The sequence below is a fragment of the Littorina saxatilis genome, linkage group LG7, assembly GCF_037325665.1.
Source record: "Littorina saxatilis isolate snail1 linkage group LG7, US_GU_Lsax_2.0, whole genome shotgun sequence".
NCBI lineage: Eukaryota > Metazoa > Mollusca > Gastropoda > Littorinimorpha > Littorinidae > Littorina > Littorina saxatilis.
The window spans coordinates 15,775,270-15,796,334 of NC_090251.1; the positions used below are offsets into that span (position 1 = coordinate 15,775,270).

The following is a 21,065-nucleotide window of genomic DNA, read 5'->3' on the forward strand; positions in this document are numbered from 1 at the left end:
ACTTCCCTTTCCTTTGTTTGTGAATCTTTGTTGTTGTACGTTCAGAGTTTTCCGTTGCAGAGAGCTGAGCGGGGTTAGCGGATTTGTTATTCGTTTTACTCAGTTTTCTCTACATTGTTGTTTCGCATTTTGTAACAGGTTACATTTCTACCGTCTTGTTTTACTTGGATTTTTCTCCATATTTTGACTTTGTTGGAATTTTGGGGGGGAAGGGTCCGAGGACTTCTGTCCTAACCAAGGCTGTGGGAGACACTCTGTTTCACCGCAAAAAGCAGCCGATAAAGTAGGTCACGGCTGTGGGAAACACTTTGTTTCACCGCAAAAAGCAGCCGATAAAGTAGGCTACGCGATTTGTTCTACACCGTTTGGATTTTTCTTCTGCATTTTCCGGTTGCTGGATTTTTGTATCCATTTCATCACCGCGTGTTCTAGCTATAGCTGCGTTAGACTTACTTTGGTAATAAAGCTTTGCTAAAACTAACCATGGCCACAGGGGGATCTCCGACGAGGAGAATAACTTTCGAGACTCCTGGTAGTGAGCAACCGACTGAGCGAGACGCACGCGTTAGAGCCCGAAGCGTTCTAAAACGCTTAGAAGTGGAACGGAAGGAAGAATTTGAGCGACTGACAAGAAAAGAAGAACGTGACAGACAGGACAAGAAGGACGAACTTGACAGACAAGAAAGGGAACGACAGGCAGAACGCAACAGACAGGAAAGGAAAGAGAAAGACGAACGTGACAGACAAGAAAAGAAAGACGAACTTGAGAGACAGGAAAGACAGGCCGAACGTGACAGACAAGAAAGGGAACGGCAGGCCGAACGTGACAGACAGGACAAACAGGCCGAACGCGATCACCAGCTAGAACTAGCTAGGCTGCAGGCCGAGAAGGGTACGCTTACTCAGGCTAGCGCGCCGACGTTTGTTGCCGACCGTACGAGACTGCCGACGTTCGACGATGACAAGGACGAGCTCGACGACTTTTTACGCCGGTTTGAGCGCATTGCATCTGACCAGAAGTGGGAAGAGGCCACGTGGGCTAGCCGCCTTAGCACCTGCTTAAAAGGACGCGCATTGCAGCTCTACAACGCTTTGGATGACGACGAGGCGAGAGACTATCAGGCACTAAAGAAGGCGTTACTCCAGCGCTTCAACCTGACTGCGGAAGCCTACAGACGACGTCTGCGTAACAGCAAGAGACTGAGCGGCGAGCTGAGTCATCAGTTTGTGGCACGCCTTAATCTCTACCTGCGGCGCTGGGTGGAGATGGCCGAAAAGGACTGGACCGCCAACGACCTTGCCGACCTCATTGTCATGGAACAACTGATGTCCAGCCTGCGACCTGAGGTGGTGACCTTCGTGCAGGAACACCAGCCAAAGACTACTCAGGAAGCAGCCGACTGGATCAGAGTACACGAGGACGCCCAGGCGATCTCTGGCAAATCTTCAGGCTCACGGCCGGGAAAATCGGGAAATTCAGGTTCTTCAGGACCCAAGGACGGGAAGGACGATCAGGGACACAAAGGATCAGGTTCCAGAACTGACATCCAGTGTTACTACTGCAACAAGCGGGGCCACGTGAAGAAGGACTGCCACAAGAGACAGGCTGACCAGAAGGGCGTACACTTTGTTGGCAGTGAGGAGTTAAGGGACGTCACGAGCTCATGCACAATTCCACAACTCTGCGTTCCGTGCTCCAGGAAACATTTCCAGCCCCACTGCAACGTCTACGTTAACGGAGTGAAGGGCGAAGGTCTGCGGGACACAGGGGCAGACATGATAGTGGTTCGGGCGAGTCTAGTTCCAGCTATGGCCTACACAGGAGACAGCATCAGGGTGAGAATGGCCGAGGCATCTCACGCTTACGACTTGAACACGGCAGTGATCAAGGTCGTAACACCGTTGTTCACGGGGACCATTGTGGCCGTCGTCATGGACGATCCTCCATGCGACCTGCTCATTGGAAACCGGGTTCAGTTTGTGGACGGCGTCACCAGGGAGGTTCCCGTTTATCGGTCTCCCGACGTCATTTCAGTGCTCACGCGGGCACAGGCGGAGCGAGAGGACAAACCTCTCAAACCCCTACCTGCTGCACGAGCTGCCCTGGGGAACGTGACCCCCGCGCTTCTCGCGAAGGCTCAGGCATCTGATCCGACATTAGCGACTCCTCGGGAGCACGCGAAGTCGGGGAAGGTGAAGCTGAGCGGGAAGCATGGGAGGTCAAAGTTCCTCAGGGACAAGAAGTTGCTCTACCGGGAGTTCAGCAACCAAGAAGGTACATTCAAACAGGTTGTCGTGCCTCGCGAGTTTCGCGAGGGTGTCATGGCAACGGCACACGACTCGATTCTGGGAGGTCATCTTGGCACCAAGAAGACCACGGATCGTGTCTGGCGCCACTTTTACTGGCCAGGCATCTGCACGGATGTCCGACGTTTCTGTGCGTCCTGCGATAAGTGCCAGAAGGTGGTTGCCAAAGGAAGGGTGAGGAAGGTCCCCTTAGAGAAGATGCCGCTCATCGACGAACCCTTTCGTCGGGTGGCAGTGGACATCATCGGGCCCATCTTGCCTGCGTCTGAGGACGGAAACAGATACATTTTGACCATGGTGGACTACGCTACTCGATACCCAGAGGCGATCCCTCTGAAATCGATTGAAGCCACGCGAGTAGCTGAGGCTTTGGTTACTATGTGGTCCCGGCTGGGAATTCCATCAGAGGTACTCACCGACAGAGGCACGCAGTTCACGGGAGGAGTGATGGCGGAGGCAGCACGACTGCTATCACTGGAGCAGCACTTCACCACTCCTTACCATGCTCAGTGCAACGGACTGGTGGAGAGGTTCAATGGCACCTTGAAGACCATGCTGAGGAAACTAGCTCAGGAGAAACCACGCACGTGGGACAGGTACATCCCAGCATTGCTTTTTGCATACCGCGAGGTTCCTCAGGAGAGCTTGGGCTTTTCCCCATTTGAGTTGTTGTACGGCAGACAGGTACGCGGTCCCATGGCTATCCTGCGTCAGGCTTGGACGGACGAAGAAGCTGACGAGGAGGTGCAGACGACAGCGACCTACATCGTAGAACTCAGGAACAGGATTGAAGAGACCTGCAAACTGGCTCAAGAGAACCTGGGAAGAGCAGCACAGCGTTACGCGCGAGGATTCGACCGCAAGGCACGGCCGCGCAGCTTCAAGATCGGAGAACGGGTGTTGCTACTTCTACCTGTCAAACACAACAAGCTACAACTGCAGTGGCAAGGACCTTTTGAGGTGACAGCGAGGGTGGGCCAGAACGACTACAGGATCATGATGCACGGGAAAGCACGCCTGTACCACGCCAACCTGCTGCGCGCCTACATAGAGAGGACGGCCTGCGGGGAGAAGAACAAAGACCAGAAGAACAAAGACAAGAAGACAGAGAAGGTTGCAGTCATCAGGGGTGAAACGAGGGGTTGCTCGTTCTTGAGGACGACCTTTCTGTCTGGAAACAGACCATCAACCTCTGCAATATCTTCAGGTTGCAAGGTTGGCAAACGCCAGACTTATGCGCTGGGCGTTGATTCTCCAACCGTACCAATTCACGGTACGCGTCATTCCGGGCGCCAACAATGTTGGAGCTGACTTTCTCTCTCGGGCTGTAGAGGAGAACATGACTGTGAGCGAAACCGAGGTTTCGTCTTGAAGAGGGGAGGTGTGTCACGATCGGGTGACAGAGACCAAGAAAGTGTCACTCAGTGGAGTGCCTGTTCTTGGTCGAGTATGATAGAAAGCGCCTGTACGTGATATTGGGCTACAGCAGAGTTTGCTGACAGTGCTCAACTAGCACGGATGTTTTGTAGTGCACGAGTTTCACAGTGGGGGTTTCTGCTGTCATAGGGCTGACGGTTTTTCGCTGACAGCGCGCACGGGATTTTCACGGATTGAGTTTCTCGTGTCTTTTTTCTGCTTGGGAGGCAGAATTGTGTATAGCTGGACTGGTTTTGTGACAAGGTCAGTCACGTGTTATTGGCTAGGTTGTCTGGGAGAGACACAAGGGCGGCGCACTTGACACCCAGCGGCAGAAGGGGAAGGATCTAATACACAGTTTCTAGAGTATGATGGTTTTTCACCGAATATTGTATTCGGCACTCTAGGGGAGCTTCCACTAGTTTTTCCTGTCTCACTGCCACTATTTTTGCTGAGGACAAGTCGTCAACTTTCCTTCGTCGGCGATGGCTTTCGCATAAGGATTCGACAAGGGGTTCTGGAGGTTTTTGGTCACTGTTGACGAACAGAGGCTGCTCCAGGGAGGAGGCGGACTTTGCTTCCATTGAGAGTACAATCATAGGCTTTTGAGGTAATAAATCATTATTTAACGCTGTTGATGAGTCTGTGTTGTGGAATGAAATACTCTCTGTTGTTCTTTCCAGGTTAGCGCATAATTTACTCTCTGTGACGCTAAAATACTAATCTGTATATGGTTTTTGCAGATAGGGAGAGAAGGACGGAAAATGACTGTTTTGTTGTTGTAAAAAGTCCGTTTTGTGCAGGCCCACGTGCTCGATGATATATTTAAAGATGACATGTTTTAAGGTGGTGGGTGAGGGGTAGCTGACATGTTTAGTGCACCGATGCTTTCTGTTTGCAGCCTTCGTTCGTTTCTGTCGGTTGCCTGTAACCGCTGCGCGGCTGCCTTTTGACGGGGCACTGCTAGCTGCAGACGTTGGAGCTGGGACCTGTTGAAGCTACGCTAACCAGGAGACCGGCTAACCAGGAGACCGGCTAACCAGCGGACCGGCTAACCAGCGAACCGGCTAACCAGCGAACCGGCTAACCAGCGAACCGGCTAAGCAGCATACCGGCTAAGCAGCAGCAGCAGAGATAAAGCTAAGTGCACCATGTCGTACGCACCCCGTTGACCACCGTTGTCTTTTCGTATCTGTGATTTCATTGGAGTAGTGACAACGTGGGGTGTGTGACACCTGCACGAACTAGAGCTTTTCGAACAGAACATTCGCATTTAACTATATTTACACGGGTTCAGCGTGTTACTATAATTTTCTATATACTACTGGCATTTTGTCAGTGAACACTGGTTTTTTTACGTGTTGAGAACGTAAAAGGAACATATTTTGAGTGAAGGCTCGAGGGAGGTGGAGAGTTTATACATAAACAGGCGTCTGAAACTTATACTTTTGTTGACTCTATTTAATTGTATGCCTGCGAGAGTGGATCGTGGTGTGGTTAGTTAATTAGTAGTAATTAACCGGTTCATAATCACCTTAAGTGATATATTGAAACGTGACACGCACACACACACACACACACACACACACACACACACACACACACACACACGCACATACACGCAAACAAACGCACAAACTACTAGACATAGCAAAGGTGAATGAATTAGCGGTAACGATAGAGTAACTGTTATGAAAAAAATTGTCCATCAAAAAAAAAAAAAAAATTTCATTAAAAAAAAAAGACCAATAAAGAAGGATATGCTCACCGCCCCTCCCCCCCCCCCCCAAAAAAAAAGACGAAAGAGGCAAAAAAAGATGGGTTGAAGCAGCCTTGCATGCAACTGAGGTAAAAAGAAAAAAAAGTATATAGTTATCACACACACAAACTGACACGCACTGATACACACGCATACGCGCACCGGCACACACACACACACACACACACACACACACACACACACACACACACACACACACACACACACACGCAAAGACAGACAGCGCCGTCATAAACGCAAACACACCACGTCAAGGCAGACATACACATACACACTCATACAAACACACACACACCCGCACGCACACACACATACGCACGCACACACACACACACACGCACACACACACATACACTCGCGCGCACGCACGCACACACACACACACACACGTGCGCACACACACATACACGCAAATGATGGCCGGTTGGGTGACGATATGGCCATTATGGATGACTTGGCAGGTTGAGTCCTCATATATATGTTGAATGATGTTGATGAACACCCTAGACACAACCGTCGAACGCAGAAGAAGAAGATGTTGATGAACTTCTGTGGAATACCGTAGTGGTGCATCAGCCTCCAGATGGTTTCCCTGTCCACACTGTCGAAAGCCTTTTCAAAATCCACAAAGGTCATGTACAGGGGTGACTGCCATTCCATGGACTGTTCGACGATAATGCCCAGGGTAGCTATGTGATCAGTACATGACCTGTCTCGGCGAAACCCTGCTTGCTCCGATCTCAGTCTCTTGTCCAAGGCCTCCTTCAGTCTGTCCAGCATGACTCTGGTCAGGACCTTGCTTGGAATAGATAGGAGCATTATTCCTCGCCAATTACCACACTGAGAAAGGTCTCCCTTCTTAGGTAGTTTGACCAGGTATCCTAGCTTCCAGTCTGCCGGAATTTCTTCCTGTTCCCATATCTTGTGTAGGAGGGGCTGTAGCATCTCTGCAGACAGCGTTGGGTCTGCCTTCAGTGCCTCAGGGGGGATCCCGTCCGAGCCTGCCGCCTTTCCACTTTTCATCTTCCTGATGGCCTTGATGATCTCTGCTTTGGTTGGCGGACCGGTGTTAACATGGAGCTGTTCAGTTGCTGGTGGTATGTCCGGAGCAGTGTGTGGGGGTGGTCGATTCAATATCTCCTTAAAATGTTCTTCCCAGCGAGATCTTTGTCCTGCCTCATTCGTGATAATCTTGCCACTCTTGTCCTTCACTGGGACAGACCACTTCACGTACCTCGGGAGCGTAATTAGTACGGACGGCGGGGCAGATGATGATGTCAAGAGTCGTATCAACAAGGCAAGGCACGCTTTTAACATCCTGCGACCCATCTGGAACTCCAAAGCACTGTCCCTCCGGAGTAAGATCAGAATCTTTAACACCAATGTGAAGGCAGTCCTCTTGTATGGGTCAGAGACCTGGAGAGTGACCAACACCATCACAGGGAAGCTCCAGACTTTCGTCAACAGGTGCCTGCGGCACATCCTCAACATCAGATGGCCGGAGAAGATTTCGAACGCCGACCTGTGGAAGCGAACCAACCAGAAGCCCATCAGCCAGGATGTCAAGAAGCGAAAGTGGGGATGGATTGGACACACCCTACGGAAGCCAAACGACAACATTACCAGACAGGCCCTGGATTGGAACCCACAGGGAAAGAGAAAAGTTGGGCGGCCAAAGCAGACCTGGAAAAGATCAATAGAAAGTGAGGCAAAGGCAGCTGGCACGACATGGCCCCGACTGAAAGGAGCTGCCCAGAACCGGGTGCGTTGGCGAGGAGTTGTTGCGGCCCTATGCTCCACAGGGAGTCTACAGGAATAAGTCAAGTAAGTCATTACTTTATTATTACTCCTTAGTCTCACTGTAGCATTAATATACTATTTTTCTTGAGCTTGACGGTAATATTACTGTACTATTACTCCTTAGCCTTACTGAAATATTTCTATACTATTTTTCATGAACTTGACGGTGGTATTACTACACCGCTACTCTGCAGCCTCATTAAACACTACTATTACATTATTCCTTATCCTTACTGAAAAATTACGTACTATACTATTACATTTAGCCTTAATGAAATATTACTATACCATTACTCCTTAGCCTAATTGAAACACTACTTTACGATTACTCCTTATCCTTACTAAAAAAAGGTACGTACTACACTATTACCTCTAAGCCTTACTAAAATGTTACTATACTAATACACTATACTATTAGTTTTTAGTCTTGCTGTAGTTTTGTTATACTATTACTCCTTAGCCTCATTACTATATTACTATACTATTACTCCTTAGCCTTATTAAAATATTACTATACTATTACTTCTTAGGCTTACTGAAATATTACTATACTATTACTCCTTTGCCTTACGGAAATATTACTATACTATTACTTCTTAGCCTTACTGAAATATTACCATACTATTATTCCTTAGCCTTACAGAAACATTACTATAATATTACCCCTTAGCCTTACTGAAATGTTACTATACTGTTATTCCTTTGTCTTACTGAACTATTACTATAATATTACTCGTAAGCCTTAGATTAGTATTATTATACTATTCCCCCTTGGCCTCAGTGAAATATTCATATAATATTACTCCTTAGCCTCAATGAAATATCACTATACTATTACTCCTCAGCCGTAGATTAGTATTACTATACTATTCCTCCTTGGCCTCACTGAAGCGTTACTATACTATTGATACTATTTTGCCTCCCTGTAGTTACTATAATGGGCCTTAAAATCTGAATAGAGAGCACAATTCAGTTTTTAGAAGACTTCGTGGCAATGACATCACGATTTGTATTTTTTTTTAACTTGTCTGGAAAGGGGGATCAATTTTGTTCGTTTGAAGTATACCTCCAAAGAAATAGTTTAAGGATATGGAATTTGGCATCGAACTAATTGCATATGAAATTAGTTATACTTTTGACAAACGTATTATGTTCTTTCTGACATATCAAAGTGTGTGCGCGCAGATTGCGAGATAGTTTTAAGGAAAAGAAAGTTTGAGGCAAACATCAAACGAGCAATGACCCGTGAATTATGCGGCACGTGCTTTGGTCAAGTATTGGAACACTGTAGCCTACGTCAGAAAAATGGCCGACGCATGATTCCGGTTTACCCATCTGTACCACGGCGATGTTTCTATCGACAACAGCATACACTGACAACTTAAAAAGCTGTTTCAACAACTGTGTTGTGAAGTCGAATGCACTTGGAGTCAGTTTTTCTTCCAAAGTCAGAAAGCGTGTAGCGGTGTGCATGTCTGCGCGAACATGATGCGCGTAAGAAGTTTGTCTGCTATCAAAACCTGAGATCAACGCATCGACGCAAAAACTGTCATTTTGTAAGTTTGGAACAACAAATCAAGGTCAGAACAGCTATATAATCGCTATTGTGTTTTTCGACTCGTCGCATTATACTTGTCTCGTCTAAATATCGGACCCTATTGCTACGCTGAAAACACAATAGCTGTTAATAATAGTATTCATGTTTCATTTTTGAGTTTTGCCTCAGGAAGCGACCTATGACTAAAAAAAAATAATTTTGACGTGACTTTTTTTCTCATATAAATTACGATCATTTTAAATGATTTATTGGTTTTTTTTGTGCGAGTAGTACGCCTAGGCCTTAACTGAAAATTGGTAATTAAAACTTTCGGTTGACATTACCGCATTAACGCAGAACACGTGATAATAAAAAATAAAAAATCACGTGAAAATGGTAACACCAGCTTTTGACGCTGGTAAGCCGCCATAGCAGACCTACCTACATCATCAAACAGTGAGAGCACTCAACCGACGCCGTAAAACTTTCTCGGTTATGCATAATGCATGCCGAGGCCACGTGCAACCAGTAGCAGTGCTCAGCCTTACCTTGGGCAGAGAAACATGCTGACTAATAAGTGGTACCAGTGCAGGGGCCGGTTGGGGAATGTTCAGCAAATCTGGCCACACGTCTCGAATCATCGAGGAAAGTTTCGAAGGTCTATATAATTATTCGTGTGCGTAGTTACTTACGCAATATGTACATGCATTTATATATGTAGTTCCGGAGTGAGAAAAGGGTTCCTTGTGCGCAGAATTCGGGCGGTGTTTAGGTGTAATGATGGGATTTCACAATAACAATGATGAGTAAAGTCTGAAAAAACAGTGTTGTTGTTGTGCAAGACAGTGTTTTCCATTCTTGTCTCGTGCGTGTCGGTGTGTGTGTGTGTGTGTGTGTGTGTGTGTGTGTCACTGAGTGTGTGTGTGTGTGGTGTGTGTGTGGTGTGTGTGTGTGTGTGTCACTGAGTGTGTGTGTGTGTGTGTGACTGAGTGTGTGTGTGTGTCACTGAGTGTGTGTGTGTGTCACTGAGTGTGTGTGTGTGTCACTGAGTGTGTGTGTGTGTGTGTGTCACTGAGAGTGTGTGTGTGTGTGTGTGTGTGTGTCACTGAGTGTGTGTGTGTGTGTGTGTGTGTGTGTGTGTGTGTGTGTCACTGAGTGTGTGTGTGTGTGTGCCGGTGTGTGTGTGTATGTGTGTGTGATGACTGAGTCAGTGTATGCAGTGTGTGTGTGTGTGTGTGACTCAGTGAGTGGTTGTGTGCGTGTGTGGTTGTGTGTGTGTGTGTGTCACTTAGTGTGTGTGTGTGTCACTTAGTGTGTCGTGTGTGTGTGTGTATGTGTACATGTGTGTGTGTGTGTGTCATTTCTCTTGAATTATGGCGACAGGCGTCCTGTTTCAAAGTAGGTCGGCCTACATGTTGAAAGGCATAATGCATACTGGCACCTCGTATTAGCTTAGCACGCACATTTCTATTACTTTGTGACTATTGTTTGCCAAGCTAACTCCCCCGCAGTTATTACGTGACGTGACAGATGTATCACAGACTATTCTGAAGAAAAAGTTAATCGCAATAATGCTGCAGAAAACCAAGTAAACATTATGCTTCAGAAAAAAACTGTTTTACTGCAGTAAAAAACGTTGCTTCGGCGAAAGATGACATTATGCAGAAATGCAGCAGAAATCACAGTTTTTCTCCAGCATTTCGGTTTTTCTCCAGAATAACTGAATAATGTCATAATCCGCCAAGAGCCAATTCAAAATGCTGCAGAAAAAATGTAAACAGGTTTTCTGCAGTAAAACAACAGCACCGTTTTACTGCAGCATTCTTGATTTCAATTTTACTGCAGTATTTTTCTCCAGCATTTGTCTTTTCTGCAGAATAACTGAATAAAGTCATAATCCGCTAAGGATACACTACGGTAAGAGTACTACTACTACTAATGATAATAATGGAACTTTTAAAAAGCGCTTCTCAGTCTACAGCTCGAAGAGCTTTACAAGTGAAATCAAAACACAACACGATATATTGGATTGGACTTGGATTGGACAAGATTTACAGTCCAGTGAGGTTACCCTCATGGAAATTCGGGCTGCTTTCTCCCCGGGGAAAGCGAGCTGCCATACATACGGCGCTACCCATATTTTTTTTTCTCCCTGCATGCGTGTATTCATGTTTCCTGAGACTTAATGCCGTGTGAGATGGATTTTTTTAAACTTTATTCCAAGTCCCACGGGTATTCGATGGACATTTTTATCCATGCCTATACAATTTTTCCAGGAAAGACCCTTTTGTCAATCGTGGGATCTTTAACGTGCACACCCCAATGTAGTGTACACGAAGGGACCTCGGTTTTTCGTCTCATCCGAAAGACTAGCACTTGAACCCACCACCTAGGTTAGGAAAGGGGGGAGAAAATTACGGCCTGACCCAGGCCTGAACACGCAACCTCTCTATACAATTAATACAATGTGTATCAAATAAAAAGGAAAATAAAGAAGGAGTAGAACTTACTATTACTACTACTACTTGTGACAGGGGAGGCTATCGCTCCTTTCACAGCAGACTCTGCACTCTGGCCTTTAAAAGTCAACACCCGTGGATTGTAGAATTCTGTTTGTGATGGGGTCTGGTGGTTTCCGATTGTCTGTATGTTCATGGAAACCTTCGGGTTGCATAACAGTTTTTATAGGGCTAAGAAATTAGCCCTAACATTTTCAATCCTGTTTGATTGCACTTCGCTTCCCGAGGTGATCGTAGTGTTTCTGGCGCTTGCGAGCAGGGATGGGACTCGGCATGATATGTTCAGGTAATGGCATAATATGACCACTGAACATTTTCGTGCTGTTCCCATTCTGCGAACTTGGGATGGACAGTGGTTCCCCGGTTCGGAACTTCGGGACGAAGTTCATTCAGACTGGGGCGATTGTGACAGGGGAGGCTACCGCTCCTTTCACAGCAGACTCTGCACCCGAGATGTTGGCCTTTAAAAGTCAACACCCGTGGATTGTAGAATTCTGTTTGTGATGGGGTCTGGTGGTTTCCGATTGTCTGTATGTTCATGGAAACCTTCGGGTTTGCATAACAGTTTTTATATGGCTAAGAAATTAGCCCTAACATTTTCAATCCTGTTTGATTGCACTTCGCTTCCCGAGGTGATCGTAGTGTTTCGGCACACTATTTTAAAAGATTGTGTCACACCAACACAAAGAACTGTTTCAAATAGAACACCGGTCTCAAGGCTTAAGCGCACTGACACGTCTTCACACTTCGAAATCACCGGTCAGACTGACCGAACTCGCACTGTCGGGGGTGGATGCGCACGCACCCGTTAAAGGATTAACCAATTAAAACGCAGCATCTACGCACAAAGACATACGCGCAATCACGGAACAACGACATTGACGCATGGTCAAGGGGAATAATTGGGATAGGGAACGAGAGAAAGGAACAACAGTACGTCAAATCGCCACACGGCTATATCCCCCCCCCCCCCCCCCCCCAGCGCCAGATGTGATAGAGTGGAGTGGAAGGTGGAAAATAGGCCAGGAAGCATAAATGAGACGCCAAGACAGAGGTTGCGATAACGTGACTTTTAATTAACGTACACCAGAAAGCAGACACCAGAAAGCAGTGTCTGATGACACATGAAAAGAAAAGAAAACATAATATAAGTACACGGCATAACAAGTAAAAACGCACCATTCATACCAATGTATCCTAACCTTACATACATTCCACAATAAACCTACTATATCAAGTGAACGGAGGGGGGAGGGAGAGCGATTGGGAGACAGGACCTATTATCCTTTACAACACAATAGATCTCCGAGGACACGTCACGTCTGCACGCATTTAAGCGTGACGAGAGTTACCTATTGTGTAGGGAGTTAGTCCCGTCTCTCCCATTATTTCTGGTGTCTGCTTTCTGGTGTACGTTAATTAAAAGTCACGTTATCGCAACCTCTGTCTTGGCGTCTCATTTATGCTTCCTGGCCTACTACTACTACTACTACTACTACTACTACTACTACTACTACTACTACTACTACTACTACTACAGTGACCCCCCCTCCTCCATTTAAAATCTGTAAGACTAAATCTGGGAAAATCATGTTTTTAAATGGAGAGAGTCTTCAAACGGAGGTAACTGCTTAAATAGGGGTAGTCTTAAATAGGGGTAGTCTTAAATAGGGGTAGTCTTAAATTGGGGTAGTCTTAAATAGGGGTAGTCTTAAATTGGGGGACTCTTGAAAGGGGTGTTCGACTGGTTTACTACTACTACTACTTCGTACTACGTACTACTCATTCTACTTCTACTACTTCACTACTACAGTATCATGTTATACGGTACGATTCTGCGATTGACCAGTTGGCCCGGCAACGCACTTCAAATACAAGCTCCTGTGTTCTGGGGCTGCATGGTTACATTAACACCTCGCAACCCTTTCTCTTCGGGCCAACCCCCCCCCCCCCCCCCCCCCCCCTTCAGTCGAGGATAGCGCGCGCCCAGTCTGCGGAAGGTTTGCTCTTCGAGCCATCGATCGACTCAAGTCAAAATCTGTTTACCTCATCGTTTGTTTTTCAACAGCGTACACTGCCGGCCGAAGGAATGATTGATCGCAGAGAAAATCCGGCGTCAGGGCAGTACGGGAAATTTTCCATCCACAACAAACCCCACTAGCACCATCACCACAGTGACGTCAAAGTCAGTAGTAGGGGGATTGTTTCGTCAATGGGTCAGCGTGGGAGGGTTTCTGACAATTCATTGGTCGCTATACTTAGCAGCCAATCGGTGCGATAATGTCGAATTATTTATGCGCGTGTGCCAAGCCGAGGCACACTTGTGTATGTTTACATCGTGAGAGCCAGACATATCGTCAAATTCTGCTGTTTTCACCAAAATGGATAAACATGGACTGGAAGTTGTGGCCGTGGAGGAAGTGAACGAAACATCTCCGGCCTACGATAAGTGCCCGTGGATCTCACAGGTTCGTTTTCATTCATTTTGTTCTCATTTTTCCTTCGTTTGCAGACGCGGCAGTCGGCAACGCGCGCGCCGAACATGTACACAAGCGGGCGGCTAGCAGACGATTTCATCATCACAACACTCAGAACAGAAGCGTGCTTGCTTATGACTGCTGCTTCCTATTACCGCTCTTATAACCAAATTCAGGCACAGGCGGGAAAGAAATGTTTCTCGGTTTTAGTATATAAAATGAGTCGCATGTGTTGACTAGGTTTCGTTTGCTGAAATCTAAAATCTGAAAATAAAAACATCAAAACAAACACAAGAGAGAAGAACTAAAAGAGGTAACGAAGATGGAGATATAGCTAACAAAACATCGCTTGACATGTGGTGATTATGTTTTAGGTTAATAGCTTGGCTGATTTTCTAAAGCTTTTACATTATATACACCCTTAATTACTGCGTTTTAAGTGCTGCCTTTTGTTTAGATTGTAATAATGACGAAAGAAAGCTTGTTTGCATGACCTGTTGCATTTGATGTCTTTCTTCCCCATGTCCGTCATGAAGTGTGTTTTTTTTTATTTATCAGTAAAGCTTCGTTTCACTTGATGTTAGGAAGAAAAAGTATGGGAAAATAACTCAGAACAAGGAGGCCCTAAATATGACGAAATACTCCCCGGCAAAGTATTTGTTCGAGAGGTGGGGGGGGGGGGGGGGGATTAGGGAGAAAAAGGATAATGCACAAGTTAGTACATGTATGCTTGGATGTAATCTTCAATTGCTGCGAGTATAATGGTAGCCAATGAATTTTCCTTTGCTTTCCTGTTTCGAGATTGAAACGGTCTTCTTTTCACAGCTAGTGAGGAAATTAAAGCTTCGTGTTTCTTATTGACTCACACAAATCCGGAGGAAAAAGGCTACTTCCTCGTATAAGTTTTTCGATACGACAACGACAAAAACTGCTCACGTAATGATCAGTGAGTTGTAATGGGTTTGACGGGAATTTTGTCAAGAGAAAATTTCGAACGTAAATAAAGCTGATGTCAACAACACGTTAGCTGCCTTTGAGTAGGTTAGTGTATGTGTACACATCGATTTGTATCGTTCAACAACATCAACAACAACAACAACAACGTCAACAACAACAGCAGCAACAACAACAGCAACAACAACAACAACAACAGCAGCAACGTCAACAACAAGATCAATATTGATATATATGTATGGTCTCTTCATCATAATGACAATACAACTGTTCTTTCCTTCTTTCTTTCTTTCTTTATGTTTTTACATTTAGTCAAGTTTTGACTAAATGTTTTAACGTAGAGGGGGGAATCGAGACGAGGGTCGTGGTGTATGTGTGTCTGTCTGTGTGTGTGTGTGTGTGTGTGTGTCTTGTCTGTCTGTCTGTCTGTGCGTGTGTGTGTGTAGAGCGATTCAGACCAAACTACTGGACCGATCTTTATGAAATTTGACATGAGAGTTCCTGGGAATGATATCCCCGGACATTTTTTCTTTTTTTCGATAAATGCTTTTGATGACGTCATATTCGGCTTTTTGTAAAAGTTGAGGCGGCACTGCACTGTCACACCCTCATTTTTCAATAAAATTGATTGAAATTTTGGGAAAGCAATCTTCGACGAAGGCCGGACTTTGGTATTGCATTTCAGCTTGGAGGCTGAAAAATTGATTAATGACTTTGGTCATTAAAAATCTGAAAATTGTAATTAAAATAATGTTTTTATAAAACGATCCAAAATTACGTTCATCTTATTCTTCATCATTTTCTGATTCCAAAAACATATACATATGTTATATTCGGATTAAATACAAGCTCTGAAAATTAAAAATATAAAAATTATGATCAAAATAAAATTTACGAAATCGATTTAAAAACAATTTTATCTTGTTGCTTGTCGGTTCCTGATTCCAAAAACATATAGATATGATATGTTTGGATTAAAAACACGCTCAGAAAGTTAAAACGAAGAGAGGTACAGAAAAGCGTGCTATGCAGCACAGCGCAAGTACTACCCCGCTCTTCTTGTCAATTTCACTGCCTTTGCCACGAGCGTTTCACTGCCTTTGCCACGAGCGGTGGACTGACGATGCTTCGAGTATACGGTCTTGCTGAAAAATGCAGTGCGTTCAGTTTCATTCTGTGAGTTCGACAGCTTGACTAAATGTTGTAATTTCGCCTTACGAGACTTGTTACTTATTTATTTTTGTATTCATTTTTTTTCCAAACAAGTGCCACGAGGCGATAATTATATAGACTTGAAACTTTCTCACATGGGGGTAACGCCTCCCAAACATGTCATGATCAAAACTAGGAATCCTTCCCAAATCCTGGGGCCTCTTGACTGATACCGCATCATCATCGATGTCTCCAAGTCTGCTGTTGTCATGTCGAGGTCGCTTCCTTGGTGGCAGCGTGGCTGCTGTGGTGTGTAGGAATGAACGGTCGTGACCCGAGTCTCGTTCCCAGAAATCAATAACGCTTGTCTCCGCCGGTATCCAGGCAATTAGCTACCCAGCAAAATGGGTTCTTGGTGTTATGTCTCAGTTAAATGAATGCTTTGTATGCTTGTTGATTTGTGCTAGTTTATTCTATAATGAATTTGTAAAGCGCCTGGAGCCAATTGATGGGACTCGCGCTATAGAAAAGTTATTTATTATTATTATTATTAATACTGGTTTGTTTTGGGTTAACATGTTGAAACAGAAAGCTAGAGAGGTTCCTCGCCCTATAGCACTATTGTCGTTGAAATATAATTGAGAACGATTTGTCTTTATGATGAGGTTATGATGATCAAGGCAATTAGTGACCTGTAATGAATTCCAAACTTTGAACGATACAGATTGGGAATAGCCTCCCTTTGGTTGAAACGGGCAAAAGCTGTAAACGTAAAATGGCATAACATGTTTATAAAACTGTCAAGTGTGTCTGGTTGCTGGCAATCGTTCAGGCCAGGAACTAAGAGAAGGGCGAGGAAAAAAGGGGAGGGAGAGGACGAGAAGGGGGCGTGCACTGATCAGACTGTCAAGAAATAAACATTGTGACTGAGAAGAGGAACATTAGAGCAGTGTTAACTGGGTGTATGGGATGGATACCTTTACAGGTCCTGCGTGAGCTATACCCATGAAGCGGGGTTGGATGTTCAGTAAAACATTTATTTTTGCTGTACATACGATTACCATGTCAGTTATGCCGCAATGTTGCGTGAGTACCTCGAGTCAGATAGCACTTGTGAATATTGAACCGCAGATTCTCAGTATGGCATCAAATGACGTGTGATTGTCAAAATACCATCATTTTTGTGAGGCTAAAGGTGTTTAGTTTGTCAAATACAAGTCAAATATAAGACTGGGTTTCAAACCCTTGTTCACCAGCCAACAGAAAGTGAAACCAGTAGCTCATTTGGCAAAAGGAAAATTAAACCAACTGCACAACAACAGTCAGTCAATCATTTGGATATTTCAGAGGTCGATTCCCCTGTAAATGGCATCAGTCTGGTTTTGTCCTGGTCCATCTTCACATTGCAAGGGATCCAATCATTCCCAGTCACCGTTTTCACCGATAGGATTTTCTCGCCGCACCGTATCACGGCGAAGCTGAGCTGGATTTGAGAGGCAAGAAGCAGCCAGTGGCAGCAGTAGAACGGACCAGTCGGCACCGGTGAGCTCTGGTTTGCTTGGGAAGAGGAAGGAGAGAGAGCTCTTGGAGGTAGTCTCGCTGCTGTCTGTGAGTCTGCCTCTCTCCTGGCTTTCTAGCCTGGTGGCGGTGACGTCGTCTGTACAGTCTCCGTTGGCAACTTGAAGACTGGATGGGTACTGCGCCGAAGCCATTACGGCAGCCAGGAGCGTGCACCTAGAATGCAATAGCGATCGATTGATTCTGCGCTACTGACTGGGTGAAACCTGGGTGCATTGCACTCTGTACAGTACTAGTGGAACCTCTCTTTTTAGACAGCACCCCTATCAGTCCCCCCCCCCCCCCCCCATCAGTTCCCCCCTCTTTTATAGTAATAGTAATTACTATATAACTATAATTTTATAGAAACTACTATAACGTCTGCAGGTTGGCGGAATCTGGATGCATGGCACTTTGTACAGTTGAACCTCTCTTTTCAGACAGCAACCCCCCCCCCTACCCCACACTCTTTAAATAACGTCTATAGTAGGTTAGTCCACCACGTGTAATGCTGATAGCACGTGTTCTGTAATGATGGACAGATCGTTTGAACTTGACATGCAATCACACGCAACGCGCGAAACACATTAGACAGCCGCGGTATTACCACTCCTGAACGAATAGTTGTAAAAGGATGTTGCCCTCTTAAATGGGAATATCTAAAAACATTTCCATCACAAACCAACCCGTAGGTTTTATGACGTACAAAAGAGACTCTGTGCAATAAGTCATTTCTAGATGAAAATAGTTCGTACAATGTAAGGAAAACAAAACCAACATTTATACTGTCATGAAAACAATGACACCAACACACTTCATTGTCCATTAGAATAAATACATCTAAATAGAAAATTATATTTGACGCAAGTAAACCTGCTTCCACGAGTGCGTGTCAGCCATGATTCGACATAATGTTTTAGAAAGAACAGTAACACGTACGTAAAACAAATATTAACAAACACAGATATCGCTACCAAAATCATTGTGCAACAACCTCTTGGAATGATGTTAAGTTAACAGTACATCACGATTTTAATTCAAATACTACATTTATCGTGAATACCTCATTTGATTACAAATTCAATATAAACATTATAATTACCTCAATGTAAATTAACTTTATTTGATGACTAAGTCAGTCACTTCAAACACCTTATTAATTCGCTGTTTCTGCAATTGAGATTTATTTCCTGTTGACATTTATTTTTCTGCTATAATCACTCCCATAACCACTAAGGTCAAAGACCGTGCACCGGCACGTTTGGCCTAGTGGTAAGGCGTCCGCCCCGTGATCGGGAGGTCGTGGGTTCGAACCCCGGCCGGGTCATACCTAAGACTTTAAAATTGGCAATCTAGTGGCTGCTCCGCCTGGCGTCTGGCATTATGGGGTTAGTGCTAGGACTGGTTGGTCCGGTGTCAGAATAATGTGACTGGGTGAGACATGAAGCCTGTGCTGCGACTTCTGTCTTGTGTGTGGCGCACGTTAACTGTCAAAGCAGCACCGCCCTGATATGGCCCTTCGTGGTCGGCTGGGCGTTAAGCAAACAAACAAACAAACAAAAAAGACCGTGCAAACTGCCTGGTCCCAAAACTGCAAAGTAGAAGAAACACTCCTTTTCTTGAAATCTAGGCGCCTAAATCCGGTCACACCTTGGTGAAATTTGTTTACAAACATGAAAGGGACACTCCTTCTCGCGAGAACAGTTTGGCCGGTGTAACACGAGAAAATTACTCCCACGAGATTTTTACTCCGGAGTAAACATTTCGTACGAAATTCTTACTCCGAGTACACTTTTCGTACGAGAAAAGAACTCCCCAAGGCACGAAAAAAATTACTCCCTCCACGAAATTTTTACTCCCCATCTTTTTTACTTCCAGTAAAAATCTCGTACGCAAAAATGGGATGCGGGCGAAGGGATAATGCCAATAAGTGATCTCGCACACACGAATGTCGCGCTACCCTCCTTCCACCCCTTCCACCACCAAGACTAACAGGGGACAAGGGAGTAAAAATTTCGTGCACCTGGCATGGGAAGTTAAATTGCTCGTGTTGGGGTGAAGTAATTTATTCGTTATTTATTCGTCAGGGGAGTAACATTTTTGTACGAAATGTTTACTCGGAACTCACCTGTCTTAGGGAGTAATTTTCTCGTGCAATGGGGGAGTGCTTTTTTCGTAAAGGGAGTAACTTTTTCGTACAAAATGTTTACTCCGGAGTAAAAATCTCGTGGGAGTAATTTTCTCGTTTTACACAGGCTCACCGTCGCAGATCTGACCAGATATATACACGAGATTAGACACTCTCGCCACTTGTACACGTACCAGAAACCAACACCCTGGATGCTCTTTGTACACATTTTTTTCTTTCTCATAAAATAATTTTGTAAAATCCATTAGTGTTTTTTTTAAGGAATTATTTTATGAAAACAAAGTCCAACTTACAACATCAAGTAGCCAGGGTGTTGATTTTTGGTAAGTGTCCTTGTCAGTGGAAGGGTTGGTCTTATCCCATGTAAAGATCTCGCCAGACCTGAGAAGGTGAACCAAACTGTTTTCACGAGTAGGGGGTGTGCCTTTTCGTGTTTGTAAACAAATCGTGCACAGGTTGTGACCGAATTTTGGCGCCTAACGTCCGGTTCGAAAAGGATGCACATATCGGTCATGAACTCTTTATCTTTCATGTGCACAGACACACAAGGTGCATAGCAGCTATCACAAGACTGAACATCCGTTTCCCATGCGTCACTCCAGTCATAGTCTATCAGTGGTTAATTGCGCTTGCATCATCATTGCGACTGTTTGGTGTTTGGGTTGTTGAGTGTTTACATTGTGTGTCTCTTTGTGGTCTTTGTTTGTTTATAATTATCTCGCCTCATGCCTGTCTTGTTCCATCTGACTGGTCATTGCCGGAACTCTCAGTCTCTCTCTGTCTCTGCCTGTTTGTCTCTGTCTTTTTTTTCGCTAGCTCTTTGTCACACGGCACACACACACACACACACACACACACACTTACACACTGACTCTGACACACACACACACACACTGACACACACTGACACGCACGCACGCACACACACACACTGACACGCACACTGACACACACACACACACACACACACACACACACACACACACACACACACACACAATCTCTTTTTTCTCGCTCTCTCTTTCTCTCTGTCTGTTTCTCGCTCTCTCTCACTCTTTTCTCGCTGTTTCACTGTCTCGCTGTCTGTCTGCCTCTGCCTGTTTCTGTCTCTCAGTGGCTCTCTCGTGGTCTCTCTATCTCTTTCTCTCTCTCTCTCTCTCTCTCTCTCTCTCTCTCTCTCTCTCTCTCTCTCTCTCTCGCAAGGGGAAGAATTTACCCGATGCTCCCCACCATGTCGTAAGAGGCTACTAACGGATTCTGTTTCTCCTTTTACCCTTGTTAAGTGTTTCTTGTATGTATAGAATATAGTCAATGTTTGTAAAGATTTTAGTCAAGCAGTATGTAAGAAATGTTAAGTCCTTTGTACTGGAAACTTGCATTCTCCCAGTAAGGTAATATATTGTACTACGTTGCAAGC

General features: G+C 45.1%; 1 protein-coding gene and 1 long non-coding RNA gene across 2 annotated transcripts in view; both read left to right on the forward strand.

Moving 5' to 3' along the window:
* The window catches only part of LOC138970799 (uncharacterized), a 482,774-nt gene that overhangs the window by 172,068 nt on the left and 289,641 nt on the right, over window positions 1-21,065 (forward strand). The gene's annotated exons all lie outside the window — the stretch shown is intronic.
* LOC138970787 (sodium- and chloride-dependent glycine transporter 1-like) overlaps window positions 13,686-21,065 on the forward strand; it is a 54,946-nt gene continuing 47,566 nt past the window's right edge. The window contains exon 1 of the mRNA XM_070343321.1: window positions 13,686-13,827. Coding sequence (XP_070199422.1) covers window positions 13,741-13,827 — 87 coding nt within the window. The 5' untranslated portion in view covers window positions 13,686-13,740. The remainder of the gene's footprint in view (window positions 13,828-21,065) is intronic.